The sequence below is a fragment of the Gracilinanus agilis genome, chromosome 2 (genome assembly GCF_016433145.1).
Source record: "Gracilinanus agilis isolate LMUSP501 chromosome 2, AgileGrace, whole genome shotgun sequence".
NCBI lineage: Eukaryota > Metazoa > Chordata > Mammalia > Didelphimorphia > Didelphidae > Gracilinanus > Gracilinanus agilis.
In genome coordinates, this window is record NC_058131.1 from 661,502,419 (window position 1) to 661,523,117 (window position 20,699).

Consider the following 20,699-nt stretch of genomic DNA (forward strand, 5'->3'; position numbering starts at 1 on the left):
TCTCTGGGACAGAGTCACATAGAACCCCTCAGAGTTTCTACTTTGCTCTTAGCTCTTCCATGAAGCAAGTCCATTGATGAGTGAATTCCTGAAGAATGGAACAGTCTTTTGCCAGCCTTTGCCTTTGATTGGTCCTCCCATGTAGGTCTCTGTAGCAAAAGACTCTGTCCACAACCGTATGATTGTTTGGCTCTTCAGAACATGTATCTACCATTTTTTTCTGTCCATATACAAAATCCATGGCTGATACTGTGTGTGTGAAGAGGTTCTCGCTAGAAGGAGGAGCCAGCCACCCGGGGAAGGAGTTTCTCTTGGCTTTAATTTTGATTTATTCTTGTTTTAGGCATCTTGAGGCCACCCTGAGCCCTATACTTTTTATGGAGTTGCTTGGATTAGACCAGTTCTCAGTATTCAGAACATCATAATAACTAAGGGGGAATAAGCCTCTGGCTCTGAAATGGCATTTTTGGTTGGTTGTATAGAATTCCAGCCACGACAGATGGAAATATTTCATGGGATAAATGAGATTTCTCTGGGAGTTTTGTGTCATTTTAGGATCAAATAGCTACACATTTACCATTGAGATAATCTCATCTACCACTCCAGTCCCTCCTTACTTTATAAGTAAGGAAGCCGAGACTCCTGTACGTGATGGGATTGTCTCAAGGTTATATAGACGATGGTCTTTGGCTGAGCTGGGACTGGAATCTAGCTCTCCTGTCTCCTCTCAGGATCCCTCAGTGCTCTTTTTTGGGGCTCCTTTATGTAGCAAAACTGGACAGATTACACTTTCTATTCTGTGACTTTGACTCTTTCAAGCTTTTTCCTCTTTTCTTAACAGGCAAGTAGATGGTAATAGCAACAACAGCAACAGCAAAACAACAATAGTTCTAGAGCCTTCCCATTCTGTTGATTATCCCCAGTTTTACTCACAGATATCTTGATTGTAACTAGATGTTAAATTGTGAACTCCTTAAGGACAGAGCCTGTCTTTTGCCCATTTTGGACCCCCCTCTTTCCCAGTACTCAGCACAGTACCTGGCACATAGTAGGTGCTTAAAAATTGTTTGTTGACTGACTAGCTAGTGTTTTCATTTTTGCAAAGCTCTTTACAATATGATTTCATTTTACCTGCGCTATGAGCCTGGAAGATAGATACTATTATTATCTCTGGTTGGTTATAAGTTTCTTAGTTTTGATTAATTTTAGATTGTGCCTAACTTTATCGTAAATAAATGAATCAGAGAGAGGATATAAGTGAGGAAAATATAATAAAAAAACCCCTTACATTCCATCTTAGAATCAATACTATATATGTTGGTCCTAAGCCAGAAGAGCAGGATGGTTAGGCAATGGGGGTTAAATGACTTGCCCACAGTCATACAGTAGGAAGTGTCTGAAGCCAGATTTGAACTTAGGACCTCCCATCTCTAGGCTTGGCTCTTCATCCACTAAGCCTCCTAGCTTTCCTGAACATATAAAATAATAATAAAAAAAGGAACCCAGACCAGGATTGGGAATTGAACAAAACCATGTGTTCACCTGGGAAGCAGGACTCTGTCCAGCTCACCTGGGAATTATGTATAAGCTTATATTTGCTTTTCCTCTCTTGTAGGTTTTGACTTCAAGACCTGCAATGTGCTGGTAGCACTGGAACAACAATCTCCAGATATTGCCCAGTGTGTCCATTTAGACAGAAATGAAGAAGATGTTGGTGCTGGGGACCAGGTAACTAGACATCATTCACCTCAGCAAAGCCATAATTCAGGTCTCCTTAGTCAGTTACTCTCTGTGTCCATTCCAGGGAAGAAATGGTCACCATTTGCAGAATATCTTAGTAATTTGGATTTCTTATCTATTGGCATCAAATGAGGTTTGCTTTTGCTATGTTCTTATTTCTATCCAGTTACAAATTGTGGGTCAAGGCCAGTATGTTACAAGATCAACAACATTTCCTGAGCCTTATTCCTCCACCCCTATCTACTCAAATAAAGTTCTCCCATTGATTTCCAAGTTGCCTAAGGACTTTGGAAGAACCTTCAGGCTTTGTATAAGAGGATATTACTACTTCTTTTCAGTTCTCTTTGTTCTCTCTCAAAGAAGAATTGATTTATTATGTGGTATTAGCGGTTGGATGGTGGGTGGCAATTAATGTGAAAATGGTCTAATGGACAGTCAACTGTGAGTAACTTTTTTTTTTGGTCGTCTTTCAATATTATATTTTTTCCCAATTACAGGTAAAAACAATTTTTTGTTTTTGTTTGAAAACTAAGGTTTTCTAAAATTTTGAGTTCCAAATTGAGAGAGTAATGGTAAGTAATACAAAATAAGCTTAATGAATAATAAAAGGCCAGTATAACCACCAAGGGCCCATGCTTTGTATACATTTTATGATCATATATAAAACACAAGTCTGAGATGCAAGAGTGTACTGAAATCAATGCCTAATTACTACTGAGAACCAATTGTTAAATTTTCAGTGTGAACAGGCAAATGCTACAAATCAGGACTTGATTTATTTTCTTGTTGACTAGACTTGAGAAAGTGCTGAAGAGAATGTGAAAAATGCAGATTAAGCTAAAAATGTGTTGTGTATCCTTCCCCCCCTCCCCTCCCCAGATAGTTGTTTTTAAAATTTAAATGTTTACCAAAGGGGAAGCTAGGTGGCTTAGTGGATTTAGAGCCAGGGGGTTCTGGGTTCAAATTTGACCTCAGATATTTCCTGGCTCTATGACCCTGGGCAAATCATTTAACCTCTATTGCCTAGTCCTTATTGCTTCTCTGCCTTGGAACCAATTCACAGTATTGATTCTAAGACAGAAGGCAAGGGTTTAAAAAAAACATTTGCCAACTTCTTATTATAGAGCATGAGAAACTCATAAACTCACAGGAAATATATGATTTCTCTATAGGGAAGGCAGTGTGGTATAGTAGGATGCATGTTCGAGTCAGTAGAGACCTAGATTTGAATTATGTCTTAGATATTTACTAGTTGGATGAAATGGGAAAAAGTCATAGACTCTCTGAGACTCAGTTTCCTCCTCTATAAAATGGGGATAATAACACATCCCTTATAGGCTGTTGTGAGGGTCAAGCGAGAGAATGTATAGAAAGTGCTTTGCAAATGAAGATGATAATTCACATAGTATGGTGAATGGAAAGCTTGACTTTCAGGAAGACCAACATTCATAGTCCTGCTCCTGGCTGATGCTGCCTTTTGTAACCCTGGGGAAGTCACTTAATTTCTCAGAACTACAAACAACTCTGTAAGACTATAAGTTGAAGAAAAGGTTCCAACCTGCATCAGCAAAGGGAGTTTCACCATCTGGCCATCAATCTTTGGTGGAATTGCAAAACAATGAGCAAATGGTTTAACTCAGAAGAGACATTTCATTCCAGAAGTAATCAATTCAGAATCATAAATTAGATCAAATCTGAAACTCACGTGTTTGACATAGTTTCTATGATAAATCTTCAGACTTATTGTTAGGAAAACTATATTGGGTGTGTTCTGGTAATTAATGCCTAATACAGGGCTTAGAACACCATATACTATATCTGTAACTGTGGGTTCACTGGAAGGCTGATCTGGAATAGTGAGTCTGGTCAGAGGAGAATCAGGAGAAAGCAATGCTAGAAAAATCTGAAAAGGAAAGACTTTTTTTTTTTTTTTAAATTTTTAAACCCTTGTACTTCGGTGTATTGTCTCATAGGTGGAAGATTGGTAAGGGTGGGCAATGGGGGTCAAGTGACTTGCCCAGAGTCACACAGCTGGGAAGTGGCTGAGGTCAGGTTTGAACCTAGGACCTCCCGTCTCTAGGCCTAACTCTCACTCCACTGAGCTACCCAGCTGCCCCCAAAGGAAAGACTTTTTAAGGGATATGATCAGCAGTTTCAGACATTGCAGAGAAAGCAAGAAGGATGAGAAATAAGAAAAGGAACCTATATCAAATAAATAAGGGATCTTTGGTGACCTTGCAGAGCAGTTTCTAAGGAATAGTGGGATCAGAAACCAGATTACAAAGGGTTAAGAGGTGATGGGGAGATGAGAAAGTGGAGACAATGAGAATAAATAGCCTTTTTTTCTTGGAGGAAAGATAGACGGAAAAGAGAACAGAGTTGTATGAAGAGCTATTTTAAAATTAGATAATGAAGAAGAAAATATTAGTTCACACACATTCTTTTTTCAGACTGAAATTTGGATGTTTGGAATATTATATACTTAGTTCTGAAAGTATAAATGAGAAGGAATGGGGACATAATGTCACAGCAAAATACCATAGATAAAAATGCTTTCCAACTGGTAGTGAGTCTGACTCATAAAGTTTAAATTGAAATGGAATGCAATTGAAGAGCTTTTAAGTGTAAACTAGAGGATGCATAATAGGCTGTGAGTCTCTAACTGAATTTAGATTCTAAATTAGTTATTATTTCTGTTCCTGTTAGGACTGGATAAATGGCACACCATCTAGGTTTGAGTTTCTTCCTCAGAATCTTGTTTCTTAGGTTCATAACTAATCCATGCCCATTTATTGTGTTTCCAGTTGATCAATTTCTCATCCATCTCATGGATGTTTGTTAATGTCCAAAATAAAAAATCCTTTTGTAATTTTATTATAAAACAGAATTAACATTTCACAAGTCTAATGGAATTTCAGATAAACAAAAACCAGCTTAGAGAGTTAAATTCAGAGTTCAAGGAGTTCAAATGTTGTGGCATGCATTTATTTTTTTAACTTTCATCTGCACTTGTGTGTTTATAGACATAAATGGCTCTAAATTTAAATTTGGTTGGTTTGAAAGTGAATGAATTCTTAGGTTTTTGAAATGAGAAGCTCCTTCTTTTAATAAATACTATGTCTGTTAATTCAATTATTTCTTTTTCATCTAGTTATTAACCATGGTTTACACTTAAAAGAACCTAATGACCCCCTAAGAATATGCCTTTCTTTGTCACTTATCTTGAGAATGAGATCATTTTGGCAAGACTTGTTAAGGCACCTGAGAAAAGGTTGCAGCTGAAGCAAACAATCAGAGAAATTTAAGAACCAACCAACCCAGGGTATGGCAAATATATTTGGAACGCTAATCTCAAATGTTCTTTCTCCTCTCCCTTTATTTCCTTCTTGATGTAGGGTTTGATGTTTGGCTATGCCACAGACGAGACAGAAGAATGTATGCCTCTAACCATTATACTTGCTCATAAACTCAATGCCCGCATGGCAGATCTGAGACGCACAGGAGTTCTCCCTTGGCTAAGACCTGACTCTAAAACTCAAGTAAGTTTTCCTTTGATTCTTTATAGAAGGACATGGAATAAAAGCCTCAACAATCTGAGACTCTTCATAAATTTTGATAGGATCAACATGGTGCCCTCAGAGACACAAAGATTAATTTTTAATGCCATTTCATTATAAAATGAACAATTATCTCCAAACATGACTAATTTCAGGGTATAAATAATAGAAAGCTGGCCCCAGAAGGTTAGGGCAGTCTTTTGGACTCTCCTGAAATGAGATGATGGTGGTGGTGTGTGTGTGTGTGTGTGTGTGTGTGTGTGAATGAGATGTCAGAGCCCTTATGATATAATTATACCAGGCCACCCTAGAGAGGATGAGGATGGGGAGAAACAGGAATAGAATAGTGAGATACTTTCCAGAGAACCTTCATCCATGTTGGCTTCAGTCATATTAGTTCTAATAATAGCTAACATTTATGTATCAATTACATGGAATTTTCGAAGTATTTAAGTATGCTTTTTCACTTGATTCTCTAAACAGCCCTGAAAGGTAGATGCTATTATTATCCTCATTTTACAGATGAAGCTTGAGGGGCATTAAGTGACATACTCAGGGTCACATAGTTAGTAAGATTATGAGAAAAGATTTAAATTTGAATCTGTTTGATTCAAAGTCTAGAGTTCTATCCCCCATACACCTTGTTGCCAAACTAGACAATAAATTAGAGGAGGAAGCTGTGGAATCAGGGGCAGGGGGATAACTCTTATGAGAAAGGTAGGATTCCCCATTTTACAGCTAAGTTAGGGGACAGACTTCATGGAGGTATGGACAGAGATCAATCTGCCTCTATTTAGTGTGGTTGCATTGACTGACTTCCAGGATGAACAACAGGGAGTTAGCAGCAGGAGAGGATTAGGATTAGATCCCTCATTGTGGGATCTTCATGGTAGAAGGTGGGTATCAGGATAGGAGTGGCTCCCTGCTGTTACAGTGGCCCTGAATATCCCCAAAAGAGATGAGAGGAGCTAAGAAAGTAATTAAGAATGTGGTAGTGGGAAAGAATCCCAACTGTAACATAGGTTAATATCTGTAGAAGACTTAAGAGCATCTGGGATGACTGAGATATCATCACAGCTACCTAAATGTTGGCACCACAGACTCCCTAATCACGAATCCCAGTTTCTTTTCTACATCTTCTTTCTCTGTTATTTCTCTGTAGTACATACTATTGACCACTTCTTTCTTAGAACTTTCTTTGTCCTCCAAGACACTACTCTATCCTTTTCTTATCTCTGACTATTCTTTCTCACTCCTTCCTTGGTTCTCTTTCCTCTTTTAGAACTATAATCTTTGTAATATTTTTTACTCACATTCAACATTTTGGAGTGATCTTGGATATAATTCTCTACTTTCTCTTGATATTCAGTTAATCACTAAATGTTAGCAATTTACTCTTTGCAATGAGTCTCATATTCACCCCTTTCTTTACATTGCCACTGCCATGATTCGGATTGTAGCCCTTGCTAATTTACTCTTATTTCACTTTCCAAATTAGTCTTCTGATAGTCAATCTCATCTTCTGCCAGGCAACTAAGTGGTATAATGAGAAAGACTTGAGATTTAATCCTGCCTCAGTCATTTACTAGCTACCTGGGCAAATCATTTAAACCCTCTGTGTCTCAGTTTCATAGTCTGTAAAATAAGAAAGTTGGACTCAATGGCCGATAACAGTGATGGGCAAACTTTTAAAAGAGGGGGCCAAAGGAAAGGAAATGCTCATCTGTCAGTCTGTTTCTAAGGCAACTCTTTTGAAGTTTCATTGTATTGTATCCTACTCATGGTATTTGTCAGATTAGGAATAATGTCACAGCCAGATGGAACATTTCAGGGGGCCAGTGGCCATAATTTGCCCATCACTGGCCTATCAGATCATTTCTGGTTTTAAGCCTATGATCCTATGATTCCCTTTAACCCATTTTACACATAGTCATCATATTAAATTCCCTAAAGTATGACTTTCATGATTTCATTTTTCTGATCAAAAATTTTTAGTGGTTCCCTCATTCCCATTAGATAAAATCCAAATGATTTAGTTGGGCAGTCAAGCTGTTAGGCAATGAATCCAAATCTACCTTCCAAATATGATGATCTGTTCCTCCTCACAGACCTTCCTCTCTATCACTCCATCTCTTGAACATGCCTTTGTTCAAACTCTTTTTTCTGGCTGAAAGGTCTTGCCTTCTTTTGTCTGTCTATTGAATTCTTACCTATTCTTCAGGGTTTAAGCCCCCCTTTCTTGATGAAGCCTCTTCTGACCAGAGCTGTCCAGACCACTGTAATCTTTGCCTCTTTTGTCTTGCTATGCCATTCAAATTTTTTTTTTTGATAAAATGATTCTTATACGTGTGCTGCCTTGCATTTTAGGCATTTTGCATGTATATGTATGCTCATAAAATATTTGTGTAATAGATACATACTCATTTCAGCAATCAGATCAAAAGCTTTTTGAGAGAAGAGATTAAGTCTTAGATTTCTTTTTTATCAACCATAATACCTGGTCCAGAGTTCTGCATATTATACAACTCAATAAACACTTTGGATCTGATCTTATGCCTCAGCAACAGGAGCTTAGTCACCTTGCCTCTGGGGAGAATTTTGAGGGTGAACTTTTAACCGATTGCTGCAATGAACATCAGGGTACATGCTGCTTAAGAAAAGAGAGAGGATGATGTCTTCCATTTTCTTTAGTTATCGACATGAAATCTTGGCTAGAGATTGCGTCAGCAGTGGAGGATTCTAAAAACTGCTATTCTCGAGATCCTTCTCTTTGGGAGAGTAACACAGGAGTAGAGATTGGGGCAAGAAATTTCAAACACATTGGTTCTGTTTTATTGTACCAAGTAAAATCAATACGTAGATGTTGTCTGAACTTATTTGTATATAGTCTGTGTCCAGATATTTAAATAGAGTGGCATTCACAGAAAAGGAAGCCCTGGAATTACACTGTAAGGAAATAAGATGAATCACCTGAGTTTTCCCTTTTCTTGGGCAATGGATGGAAAATGAAATCTATACTTGCAGTGCATTTAATAGAAGGGGGTTACCTATTTTACTTGGTTAAGAAATAAAATTATCTCCTTTGCTCCTATGCTAAGAAATGGAATGTTCCTGGATCTAGAAAGGAATGAGAGGGCAAACATTCATCCAAAGCTAAGTTCTTACACTCCCCTGAAGGCATGAAGGATTGGCATATACATTTTTTTTTCTGGTCTGGTCTTGCAAGGTCTGCTTGCCTTTTCAATCATTTTCATCACAACTGACTCATCATTCAGTATTTAGGATAGGACATTTTCCAAACATTTCTGAAAGGGGATTTCTCAGGCAGTGAGAACTTGTCTACCAATATTCCAGGTAACTCTCTGAGCTTTTTTTCTTTGGTCCTATTCCCAAAAGTGTTTCCATTTTCAATCAAGAATTTTTTTGAAGTAACAAGTCTGAAGTCATGAAGACAATGTTTAAATAATACCCACAATCTGTGTGACCTTGGGCAAGTCACTTAGCCTCCCTGGGTCTCAGTTTCCTTCTCTGTAAAATGATTTGATGGTCTCTGCGGTCCCTTCCAGCTCTGGAGATATGATTTTACAATAAGTTCTTATATCTGAACAGCATTTTGCAACTTATTATTAATGATCAGATGATAGCAGGAATGACTAATGGCACTCACAGTTTTTTCACTGGGCCATTATAGCAATTACATTTATTCTTCACAATGCCAATTATTAATTACCCTTACTTCCTTTTTCACTCTTACTTTCACTTGCTTCAAGGGTCTAACATGAAGCTCCATAGAGCCTGGTTTGTAGGACTACCGTTTGTCTATTCCTCTCATGTTTAGAGAAACAGATTTTTTTTTCTGGCAATACTTTTATTTTTTCTAGCTGTATTCCTTGTCGAATAAAGCTAGTAGACATATTTCTTTATCTAACTATGAAACAGCCACTAAAAATCCCAAGGCTATAAAGGCCATGCCAAAATCCTCATTGAATCATTGATTTTCATTTGGAAGGAATTTCAGTTAGTATCTCATCTGACCCTTTCATCTGAGAAATAATTAACTGAAGCCCAGAGGAATAAAGTGACTTGCCCACAGTCATACAGCTAGTAATGAGCACAAGTGAGATTTGAATTCAGGTCCTCTGACCTTAGACTCAGTCTTCTTTCCATTGTATCAAGTCTACTCAGACATGGAGAGTTTTATGTATGATTCTGCCTAAAGGCTGGAACACACACTTCTCCTTTTTCCAGTCTGAGGATTTGGGGATTGTGTACTTGTCACATAGAAATTCAAAGGATCATGCAATCATGATTTAGGTACCTTAGAAGTCACGCATTCCAACCTCCTCATTTTATGGATGAAGAAACAAAGTCCCAGAGTGCTGAAGGGACTTGCCCAATGCCACACAAGTAGTAAGTTGCCAGGCCAAGATTCAAACCCAGGTCCTCTGCCTTCAAATCGAACACTCTTTTAGTGCATTCCTACTTCTAAAAGGCAAACAATGGGCCGGGAGGTGCAGAAGAAGCTTTCAATATCTGGGAAACTTTTTAGTCATTTTATCTTTGTAAGTCAAGAAATCTTCACTCATAAAATCAATAGCTTCCAGCCTTGTCCCAGATCCAGTACCACCATTTCCATGAAGTCCTCCTGGCTACTCTAGTTTTTTTTGGTCTCCTGCCCATATGAACTGTTATAATTCTTATAATCTGTTTGGTGTCATTTAACATTTAGCTGTAGCCTATTGTTTCATGCATGTTCAATTTGTCTCACTAGCTTTTGGAGGGCAGCAGTCATTGTATTCCTTCATCTCTTCCAGTGTCTCATACTGAATCTAGTCTGAGCCTGTAGTGAGTGCTCACTCCCTGCTGTCTGATTGGTTGATATTTTATGTAACGGGGGCAGATTCTGCGCTACAAATTCCTCCTCCAAAAAGCTGCTTTCCCTTACATGGATAGTCCTGTAGACGAAATGGCTAGGATCAAGGCTGAGTATAGAATGTCAATAATTAAAGCGTAGGCATCAGCACCAGGTGAGAGATTTCCTTTTTGAAACTGGAGACTCCTAGAATCTTATGCTTAGATGGAAAGCCGAAGCTAAACATGAGCATGATAGTACTTTCATGATGATCAAATAATAGGATGGGGGTTTCTGTGGTTTCTCCCCCAAACCAAGCCACTGTCTGATCCCTCACGGAGGATATGTTTGTGTCTGGTTTTACTACAACTTATTAAGATCTATTTCTTGGGAGGCAGCTGGGTGGCTCAGTGGATAGAGACCAGGCCAAGAGATGTAGAGGTCCTGGGTTCAAATCTGAACTCAGACACTTCCTAGCTGTGTGATCCTGGGCAAGTCACTTAACCCCTATTTCCTAGCCCTTACTCTTCTTCTTTTTTTTTAACCCTTACTTTCCATCTTAGAATCAATACTGTGTATTGGCTTCAAGGCAGAAAAGCAGTAAGGGCTAGACACTGGGGGTTAAGTGACTTGCCCAGGGTCACACAACCAGGAAGTGTCTGAGGCAAGATTTGAACCCAGTACCTCCCATCTCTGGGCCTGGCCCTCAATCTAGTAAGCCACCTAGCTGTCTCCCCTCCTTACTACTCTTCTGCCTTGGAACACAATATCGATTCTAAGATGGAAGGTAATAGTTAAAAAAAAAAAGAACTATTTCTAAAAGTAGCTGGAGTAAAATATATAAGTTCTATCATCAGAAGTTTCCTGTCATATCCTATATTGTTTTCCTTTGTACCTGAAGAGGATCAGAATGACATCACAATGTTGGGGGTCAATGTACAATGTGTCTGATTATGGCTGATGAGGACAAAATGACCTGGAAGGCTCCAGCACAAACAGTCTGTATGAACATTTAGAATGGAGATGTCTCTAAATGGACACATCTAATCTCATCTCATCTTTGTACCATACACCAATCTGCCAGGAGGCCACCTTCCTTACCTGCTAAAGGGTCTTGGGCTTTGCCTCCCTTTTCTTCCCTAAAAAAGATGCTCAGATGATGGAGATTCTGATTTTTCCTGTGCTTTTGCCCATTCATCATGACTACCCAGTTCTCCACCAACTCCATACCTACCACATAGTGATGTGCACTCCTTGGACAGTATCTCCATAACTTTGTAATCCAGAGTTTCTGATAAACCCAGAGTATTTGGACTCAAGTATCAGGGAAGAACTAAGCTGTGAACATGCACACAGCAGATCATGCTTCATTTAAGTTGTCTAAAAGTCAGCCTGGATGAATTTTTAAAAAATCATCACTAAAAACAACAATAATAATTGGCATTTATATGGCACTTTAAGGTTTATAAAGCACTTTACAAATATTACTTTATTCACCCAACAACCCTGGTGGTAGGTACTATTATTCTCATTTTACAGATAAGGAAACTGAGGCAGATGTTTGCCAATGGTCAGACGGTTACTAAGCAGAAGGGTGATCACAAGTAATGGATAGTTCTGTCCACAACAAGTTAAAAGAGCCTACTTGTCCAGTAATATAGGATGGGTTCTGATCTGCATTATTGAAGAAAGTGCCCACCCTGAATAAAATCAATTCAATCCAAAAAGCATTCAGCTAGCATTCACGAAATAAGACTCTGTGATGGAATCCCCAATCTTTTTCTTCTAATGCAATCATGATAAAAAAGCTTAATGTTATGATTAAATAATAAACCTGCTCAAAGCCTTTCCAACTTGGGAGGACCTCAAAGAGCCCATTCTTTTCTTGTTTGGCTCTTGGGAACACTGGGTTATCTTCCTGCTGTAACAAAAAATGAGAGAAGCCAACCTTTGCATACTTAGCCTTCCTAATTTGTCATTCACTTAGCACCAGGATATAGCCTGGACCTCTGCTTACAACATGAAAGAAACAGGTGATGACCAACTTGTTTTTTTCCTCCATCCAGGTCACTGTCCAGTACATGCAGGACAATGGGGCCGTCATTCCAGTACGCATTCACACCATTGTGATCTCTGTGCAGCATAATGAGGACATCACATTGGAGGACATGCGCCAGGCTTTAAAGGACCAAGTGATCCGAGCTGTGGTGCCTTCAAAATATCTGGACGAAAAGACAATTTACCACTTGCAGCCCAGTGGGCGTTTTGTCATTGGAGGCCCACAGGTGCCTTATTTACCTTTACATCTTAGCATCCAAATCAGGCAGTAATTTACTTTGTTGATTTTTTTCCATAACAGAAATTGAACATTTGTTTTGTCCATCTGTCTCTCATCTCTCTGTCTGTCTGCCTTTCTTTATCTATCCATCCATCCATTTATATATCTACCTAGTCATCTGTCCATCTATCCATCCATCCATCCGTACATCCATCCATCCATCCATCCATCTACCTATCTATCTATTGATCTATCGATCTATGTCTGACTATCTATCTTCCTCCTGTCTGTCTGCCTGTTTATATCTATCCATCCAACCATTTATTTATATATCTAGTCATCCATTTATCTATCTACCTAATCATCCATCCATCCATCCATCATTTATTTGTCTATCTATCTATCTATCTATCTATCTATCTATCTATCTATCTACCTACCTATCTATCTAATCATACATCTATCTACCTATCTAGCCATCCATCCATTTATCTCTTTCTGATTAAATGAGATTATCTTTAAGTGCTTTGTAAACCTTCAAGCTATTATTCTTATAATAACTTATTTTGCAATGAATGAAAATCTATACCTTCTCTCTTCCACATTTAGCCTATGTTGGGAAAAAATAAAAACAACCTTTTTCTTTTTAAAACAAATTTTCATAGTCAAGAAAAACAAATTCCTGATATGGACATATTAAAAAAATAAGCTTTAATCTGTGCACTTTCCATCATCTCTCTTGTTGGGAGGTGGGTAGCATGTTTTTCATGTCCACGTGTATTTCTAAGGAGGCACAGGAGTTGATTTGAGGTGACACAGTGAGATCAGGCCCCAGATAAAGTTATGATTTATCTTGGCTGTTCTCTCTCTACTTTCTGGAATCTCAGGAACAAATCTATACCTTCTTCTACAAAAAACAAACAAACAAAACTCTTTATGTTCTTGAAGGCAGCACAAATGCCCTCTCAATCTCCCTTTCTCCAAACTAAAACATCTTTAGTTCTTTTAGTATCCTAGCTCCATTGTTTATGGACATGTGATTAAATCATTTAATTCTGTCAAGTTTTAGTTTTTCATCTGCCAAACAGAGATATTTTACTTACCTTACTGGATCTGTATCAGAAAAAAATGCTTTGTAAAAAGTTAAAGAGATATATGAACTTAATAATAATATGAACAGCTGACATTTTATATATACAGCTAATGTATACATATTTAGCTAGAGAACTTTAAGATTTGCAAAGTGCTTTACAATTTCCATCTCATTTGATTCTCATAACAATATTGGGAGGTAGATTTTATTATCATTCCTATTTTATAGATGAGGAAACTGAGAATCACACAACTAATAAGTGTCTGAGGCTAGATTGGACCTCAGGTCTTCCTGACTTCAGGACTAGTGTTCTACCAACTGTGCCTCCTTAGCTGCTCCTTAACTATTATTATATGTCACTAACTTAGAATGAGTCAGGGATAACAGCTGAACAGCCCACTACTACCCAGGCAATGTCAAGAGATCTGGAGGCAGGTATCTGTGGGACATCAGGTATATTGCAGAAGACTTAAAGGCATAATGGATATGAGTTATCCAGACTCAGAAATGTTATTCTTGTTTTCTCTCATGTCTGTCCTAGGGTGCTGCTCTTTGCTGGTAAAATGTTCCATTTATTTATGACAGCCTTGCATTTTTACCTTGAGGGGACTTATTTTTTCAGCAACTGGTATTCTATGACTCGAAATCATATAGTTCTAACCTAGTCAAAAAAATGTTTGTTAAGCGCCTACTTTGTGGTAGGCACTGCGCTAAGTATTAGGGATACAATTAATTTAAAAAAAAAAAGACAGTTCCTACCATTTGTAATCTAAAGGGGGAGACAACATCATACAAAGGGATACAGAAAAAGGAGAGAGAGGAGAGAAAAAAGAGGCAACATCTTGTTTGATTGAATTGGAACCAGGCAGAGGAGCAGATGCAGAGTGGAGGTTGCTGAGAGTCCAATTTCTTCCCTCTATAAAGGAAGGCATTGGGTGGTGTTTGGTACTCTGTCCTCCAGTGAGAGGGGAAAAGAGTGTCAATCAGACTTTGAGTTAGCAGCAGGGCTGGGATTTTAGAAATGATGGACATTTGCAGGTAGGGTTATCTGTTCTGTGGAGCTGAAACCAGGCAGAGCAGCAAATGCAAAGTGGAATTCTACCAGGAGAATATTGGTATGGGCCTTTGTTTAAAGGGAAACACCTGCCAACTTTTCTAATGGAAATCAGTTTTCTTTTTTTCCTTTTATTCCATCCTAGGCCCCATTCATTGTTCAATTTCACTGTTTGTCCGAGATCTAGTCATTGCTGGATGAACTCCATGGACTGCCTGTCCGGTTACCTAGGATGAGAGGCTTCCTATATTCCTCAGATGATCCTATATTTTCCACCCCATGCAGGGTTATGATTCATCAGTGCCATTTCCTTTCTCTGGGGATAGAGTATAGGGCTCAGAGTCAGGAAGACTCGATTTCAAATTCTACCTTAGATACTTACTGGCTGTGTGAACTTGGGCAAGTCACTTAACCTCTGTTTACCTCAGTTTCCTCTAGTATAAAATAGGGATAATAATAGTACCTTCCTCACAGGGTTATTGGAGAGGTCAAGTAAGATAATATTTTTAAAGGGCTTAGCACAGTGTCTGGCACATAGTAGGTGCTATATAATTGTGTTCCTTCTTCCCTTCCTCTTGTTTCCTCCTCCCCAGTACTCATGTATCCCTTTTACTTGTATAGTGTTGCATATGTTAAGTGTTAGGATACAATTAATAAAAAGAAAGACAGTTCCTGCCTTTAAGGATCTGATAATCTAAAGGAGGAGACAATATACAAAGGAAGGCAGGAAAAGGAGAGAGAGGAGAGAAACATCAGGGAGGAGGGTCTTTCCTATTCTCTCTAGAATTTTCTGGGGTGAAGATTTCTTAGCCATAGAAGCACAAGATCACACATTTAGGTAGGAAGGGGGCTCAGACACCAGTTAGTCCAACTCCTTCAATTTGCGAGTGAGGAAACTGAGAGCCAAGGAGATTAAAGAATTTGCCCAAATCACAAGGTGGTTAATGTCAGAGGTGAAATTTGAATCCCAGTCTATGGACTCCAGTGCCACTCTTTCTACTGTACCACATTTTCTTTTAACCCTTTAATTAAAACAATTTTACCCTTAAAAAATTTTTTTTAAAAACCCTTGCCTTCTACCTTAGAATCAATACTATGTACTGGTTCCAAGACAGAAGAGGGGTAAGGGCTAGGCTATAGGGGTTAAGTGACTTGCCCAGAGTCACACAGCTAGAAAGTATCTGAGGCCAGATTTAAACCTAGAGCCTCCCATCGCTAGGTGTGGCTCTCCATCCACTGAGCCATCTAGCCTCCACATTTCTTCACAATAAATAATGATGATAAGATAATAACAACAATAATTACGAATGTCTAGCATTTATATAGCACTTTAAGGTTTGCAAATAGACACAGTAATATGCAAATATAGTCAAGCAAACATTTTACAAAAAGTTTTACATATGCTATCTCATTTGATCTTCACAGCACTTTAAGTTAGATGCTATTAGTGTTCCCATTTTATATGAAGAAACTGAAGGGGAGGAGAGGTTAAGTGGGACTTGCCTGGGGTCACACCGTTAGTATTTGAGGAAAGAATTGAAATCTGTTCTTTCTGATCCGAGGCCAGCACTCTGTGCACTTGGCCATGTGGCTGCCTCATCACCACCATCATTGTTATTATGGCACCATCTTCTGCCAGGGTCAGGATCCTGTGTCTCATTCCTCCTTGTCCCTACTAAGGAGCTGGCTGGAAACTAGCACATTAGCTGATTCCGTTTTAAGCAGAAGAACAGCTCACCCTCCATGTTATCTGTAAAAGTCTTAAAGCTCTAAAGAAAAGAAGGAAGCTCTAAGTGTAAACAGCAATTAATGGCACGAGTGTCCTAGAGCAGGTGGCCTCCTCTAGGGTCACTTCAAATCTCATCCCAGCTATTCTCTCCGGTCCTGCACTTGCAGGATGCTGGCTGGCGAGAGGACTGATAGTGGGATAAACCTGCTCTGGGAAGGTGTTTGAAGCATCACTGACCTAATATCACCATCTAGTGGAGAATTCTCAGCACTAACTCTTTCTCTGCAGGGTTGGTTTTTTTCTCTGAGAATGATTTCATTAGCCATCATTCTCCTTCACTACAGATTAGAATACTGAGGCTCAAAGAGGAGACATGACTTAATTACGGTCACACAGCTAAATAGAGGCAATTTCTCTCCTGAGTTCTGACCCATCAGTGGTCACAGCGTAGGGAAATGAAACTGCCATATGTTTTGGTGAGCTCCTCGAGGGCAGGGACTATCTTTTGCCTCTTTTTTTTTTTTTTTTTAATTTTTTAATTTCTAGAACTTAGTTTCATGCCTGGCACATAGTAGATACTTAATAGATACTGACTGATTTTTGGATGCCATTGTTCGTTATTTCTCAATCCCAAAATGCTCAGCATGAAAAGCCATCATATAACTCTTGTTCTTGCCTTTCTGCAGGGGGATGCAGGAGTCACTGGCCGGAAGATCATTGTGGATACTTATGGAGGCTGGGGGGCTCATGGGGGAGGAGCCTTCTCTGGGAAAGACTATACCAAAGTGGACCGCTCTGCAGCCTATGCAGCCCGCTGGGTGGCAAAATCCCTAGTGAAAGCCAAATTGTGTCGGAGAGTTCTTGTGCAAGTATGTGGACATTTTCCCCCTTCTTCCCCACCTGTTCCCACCCCCCAATACTTTTTCTACTTCAGGTGTCAGTTTGTGATTAAAATCTGTGATTTCTGAGATGCTAAAGATTATGGTTACTTCCCATAAATCTTCGATCTGCAGAGTTCCATCTCACCCATTGCTACCCTTTTATATGTTGCTCTTAAAAAAAAAGGGAGAAGTCTTTTTTTTTTTTCCAAACCTTTACCTTCCCTCTTGGAGTCAATACTGTGTATTGTCTCCAAGGCAGAAGAGTGATAAGGGTAGGCAATGGGGGTCAAGTGACTTGCCCAGGGTCACACAGCTGGGAAGTGTCTGAGGCAGGATTTGAACCTAGGACCTCCCATCTCTAGGCCTGGCTCTCAAACCACTGAGCTACGCAGCTGCCCCTGGGGAGAAGACTTTTTAAAGATGACTTCATTTCTGCAGCGAGGGTATCAAATTCAGCAGAATTTGTTGCTGAGTGTGACTAGCTTTAAGGTAGTGGAGAGATGCTTTAGGTTTTCTGCTTTTATAATGGATTATGGATTATAGAGAGGAGTGGCAGAGGTAAAATTAGGTGGAGACAACTGATGATTTGTTCCAGGGTGCCAACATTTCAAGATTCTCATAGAACTCCATCGCACTCCATCAGAAAACTATAACTGAGATGGGCACCTATTTAGTATCACTGGTTAAAGTAGGAAGCTAATAATGGCTCACTTCCTTTCCCTGGCCCCCTCTGCAGCAGAATATTTGTGGCTTAAAATCTTCTCCCTTTGGTCTGAGATATATCCCAAAGGCGTCTCTTCCACCTTAACCTCAGTTGAATTTATTTTTAAGTTGATTTAAGAGCATCTTTTATGTTGCTTACCTTAGCTGCTAGAACTGCTAGTTACGATTTTGGGGATGGTTAGAGACTTGGCTAATCTGTCTCTTGTGTCCCATCTCCTTATGAAGGTTTCTTATGCAATTGGTGTGGCTGAGCCTCTCTCAATTTCCCTGTTCACCTATGGAACCTCCAAAAAGACAGAGAAAGAGCTGTTGGATGTGGTGAACAAGAATTTCGATCTTCGTCCTGGAGTCATTGTCAGGTAATGGTGTAATAGTTGTAAAGTGCCAATGTGGGCACACACACACACACACACGTGTGCACACACACATACTTCTTTTTAAAAATTAAAAAAAAAATTAAAAATCCTTACCTTCTGTCTTAGAGTCAATACTATGTATTGGATCCAAGGCAGAAGAATGGTAAGGGCTAGGCAATGGGGGTAAAGTGACTTGCCCAGGATCACACAGCTAGGAAGTGTCTGAAGCCAAATTTGAACTTAGAACTTCCCATCTCTAGGCCTGGCTCTCAATCCACTGAGTTACCCAGCTTATCCCCCACCCCACCCCCATACTTCTAAAGGAGCAATAAGCATTCCTTTTTTCCTTTTCTTTTCCTTTTTTATAAACCCTTCTCTTCTATCTTAGAATCAATAAGTTTTGGTTCCAAAGCAGAAGAGCCTTAAAGGCTAGGCAATTAGTGTTAAGTGATTTGCCAAGGGTCACACATTTGAGCCCAAGACCTCCCATGTCCAGGCCTGACTTTATCCACTGAGTCACCCAGTTTCCCCATCATTTCCCTTTTTCTAATCTACATTTATTGCCTCACTCCATGACTCATTCACTAAAGAGGAAACAAGACAGAGGGTTTTCTTCCTATGATTCTTGGAGGAAGAGGGAGAACAGAAAGGCTGGCTCTTAAGAATTAGTGGAGGGTAGCTGGGTGGCTCAGTGGATTGAGAGCCAGCCTACAGATGGGAGATCCTAGGTTCAAATCTGGCCTCAGACACTTCCCAGCTGGGTGACCCTGGGCAAGTCACTTGACCCCCATTGCCTACCCTTACCACTCTTCTGCCTTGGAACCAATACACAGCATTGTTTCTAAGATGGAAGGTAAGGGTTTAAAAAAAAAAAAAGAAAACTTCAAGAAGGCTCAAAGAACATGTGGATAGGAATGATCTGTGGTGCCAGGTAGGCTGGAGTCATGTTGTGGAAGACCTCTCCAACCTGAGAAAATTGGTAGTTTTTCCTAGTGGTAATAAAGAACCATTGAAGATCCTTGAGCAAGATGTGACATGGTCATGGAAAATGGCAGAGCATGGCCTAGGGAATAATAATATCAAGTCATTTTCTATTGTGGTGGCATACCCACATCTTCTAACCAAGAGTTTTCATGACATTCCAAATCTCAAACTCTCTATAATAATAGCATTAATGTATATTTTTTAGTGTTTTAGAGTTTGATTTATATTTATTAACTTATTTGATCCCCACCATCCTGTGAGACAAGTGCTATTTTGATATATAGAATGAAAGTATTTCCTGTTCTTAGTTGTCTTATGTTCATAACGTCTGATTCATAGAGGACAGTTCTCTCTTTCCAATTCTTGAATAACAGAACATTTTCTTTCCTTTTGTTGAAACCTCAGGGACCTTGATTTGAAGAGGCCAATTTATCAGAAGACAGCATGCTATGGCCATTTTGGAAGAAGCGAATTTCCCTGGGAAGTTCCGAAAGATCTCAAATTTTAATGTTGGCAGGAACCAGTCTCTTGAAGAAAACATGATAGGATTCCACATTCCAAGATGGCCTCGGATTTCTACTCCCTGTGACCACTCTATATTCAGATCAGAGAGCTACTCAATACTGACAGACTAATTATTTCTATAGAAATTAGTTCTGTTTTGGTCCACTGCCCTGAGATATTAGCCAAGTCAGGCCTATCTTTAGCATGTTGTCACCATCAGAAGGCCTGGCATAATTCATCCGTCTGGTGTTGCTGTTTGTAAAGGCAATAATGATTTACTCTCAACTCTTGACTCTGACCCAGAACAATATAATTTCAAGGAGAGGCATATATCCAAGCTTCATAGATATGCCAGTCACAGCTCTTATTTCTTTATCACCCAGGGTACAGTGGTGGTAGTGGGGTTTGGAATTGGGGAAGTCTAGGGTCCAGGTTTATTTCTCTTACAGTGGCATCCTGGGTTCTTTGTAGATCATTCTCCCCTATTTGCTATGTGTCAATGCCAAGATTTCCCAAATGGACCAACAACCCAAAGATTTGACCTTCTATTTGCAAGATAATCCCGACATCAGAAAATTCTTACCTGGGGGCCCCTAGACCTCCAAAGGGGTCCATGAATAGATTTCAGGGTGGGGGAGGTGAATTTAGCTGAGAAAACCCCTCAAGTCTTTATTTTTCATGAACTTCTAACTGAAATATGCCATTTTCTATACTTATTTAAAGATACTATTCTGAGAAGGTCCCTAGACATTACCAGACACTGCTCAAGGGGCAGTTAAGAATATCTGAATGATACCAAAAAGTTCTTATCTAGGGAAGAAGTGTGATGCAATGAAGAGATACTTGGATTTGGAACCAGAAGTCCTGGGTTCAAATCTTGACTTTACCATGGTATCTAGGTGACCTTAGGTAGAGTTCTTAACTCTTCTGGGTCTCAACTGTAGTATG

General features: G+C 39.3%; 1 protein-coding gene across 1 annotated transcript in view; it reads left to right on the plus strand.

Annotated features, from left to right (window-relative positions):
* MAT1A (methionine adenosyltransferase 1A) overlaps positions 1–20,447 on the plus strand; it is a 39,054-nt gene extending 18,607 nt beyond the window's left edge. The window contains exons 4-9 of the mRNA XM_044665799.1: positions 1,616–1,728; positions 5,136–5,279; positions 12,216–12,434; positions 16,990–17,172; positions 18,133–18,266; positions 19,653–20,447. Of these exons, the coding sequence (XP_044521734.1) occupies positions 1,616–1,728; positions 5,136–5,279; positions 12,216–12,434; positions 16,990–17,172; positions 18,133–18,266; positions 19,653–19,755 (896 nt within the window). The 3' untranslated portion in view covers positions 19,756–20,447. The remainder of the gene's footprint in view (positions 1–1,615; positions 1,729–5,135; positions 5,280–12,215; positions 12,435–16,989; positions 17,173–18,132; positions 18,267–19,652) is intronic.
* Positions 20,448–20,699: the final 252 nt, after the last annotated feature.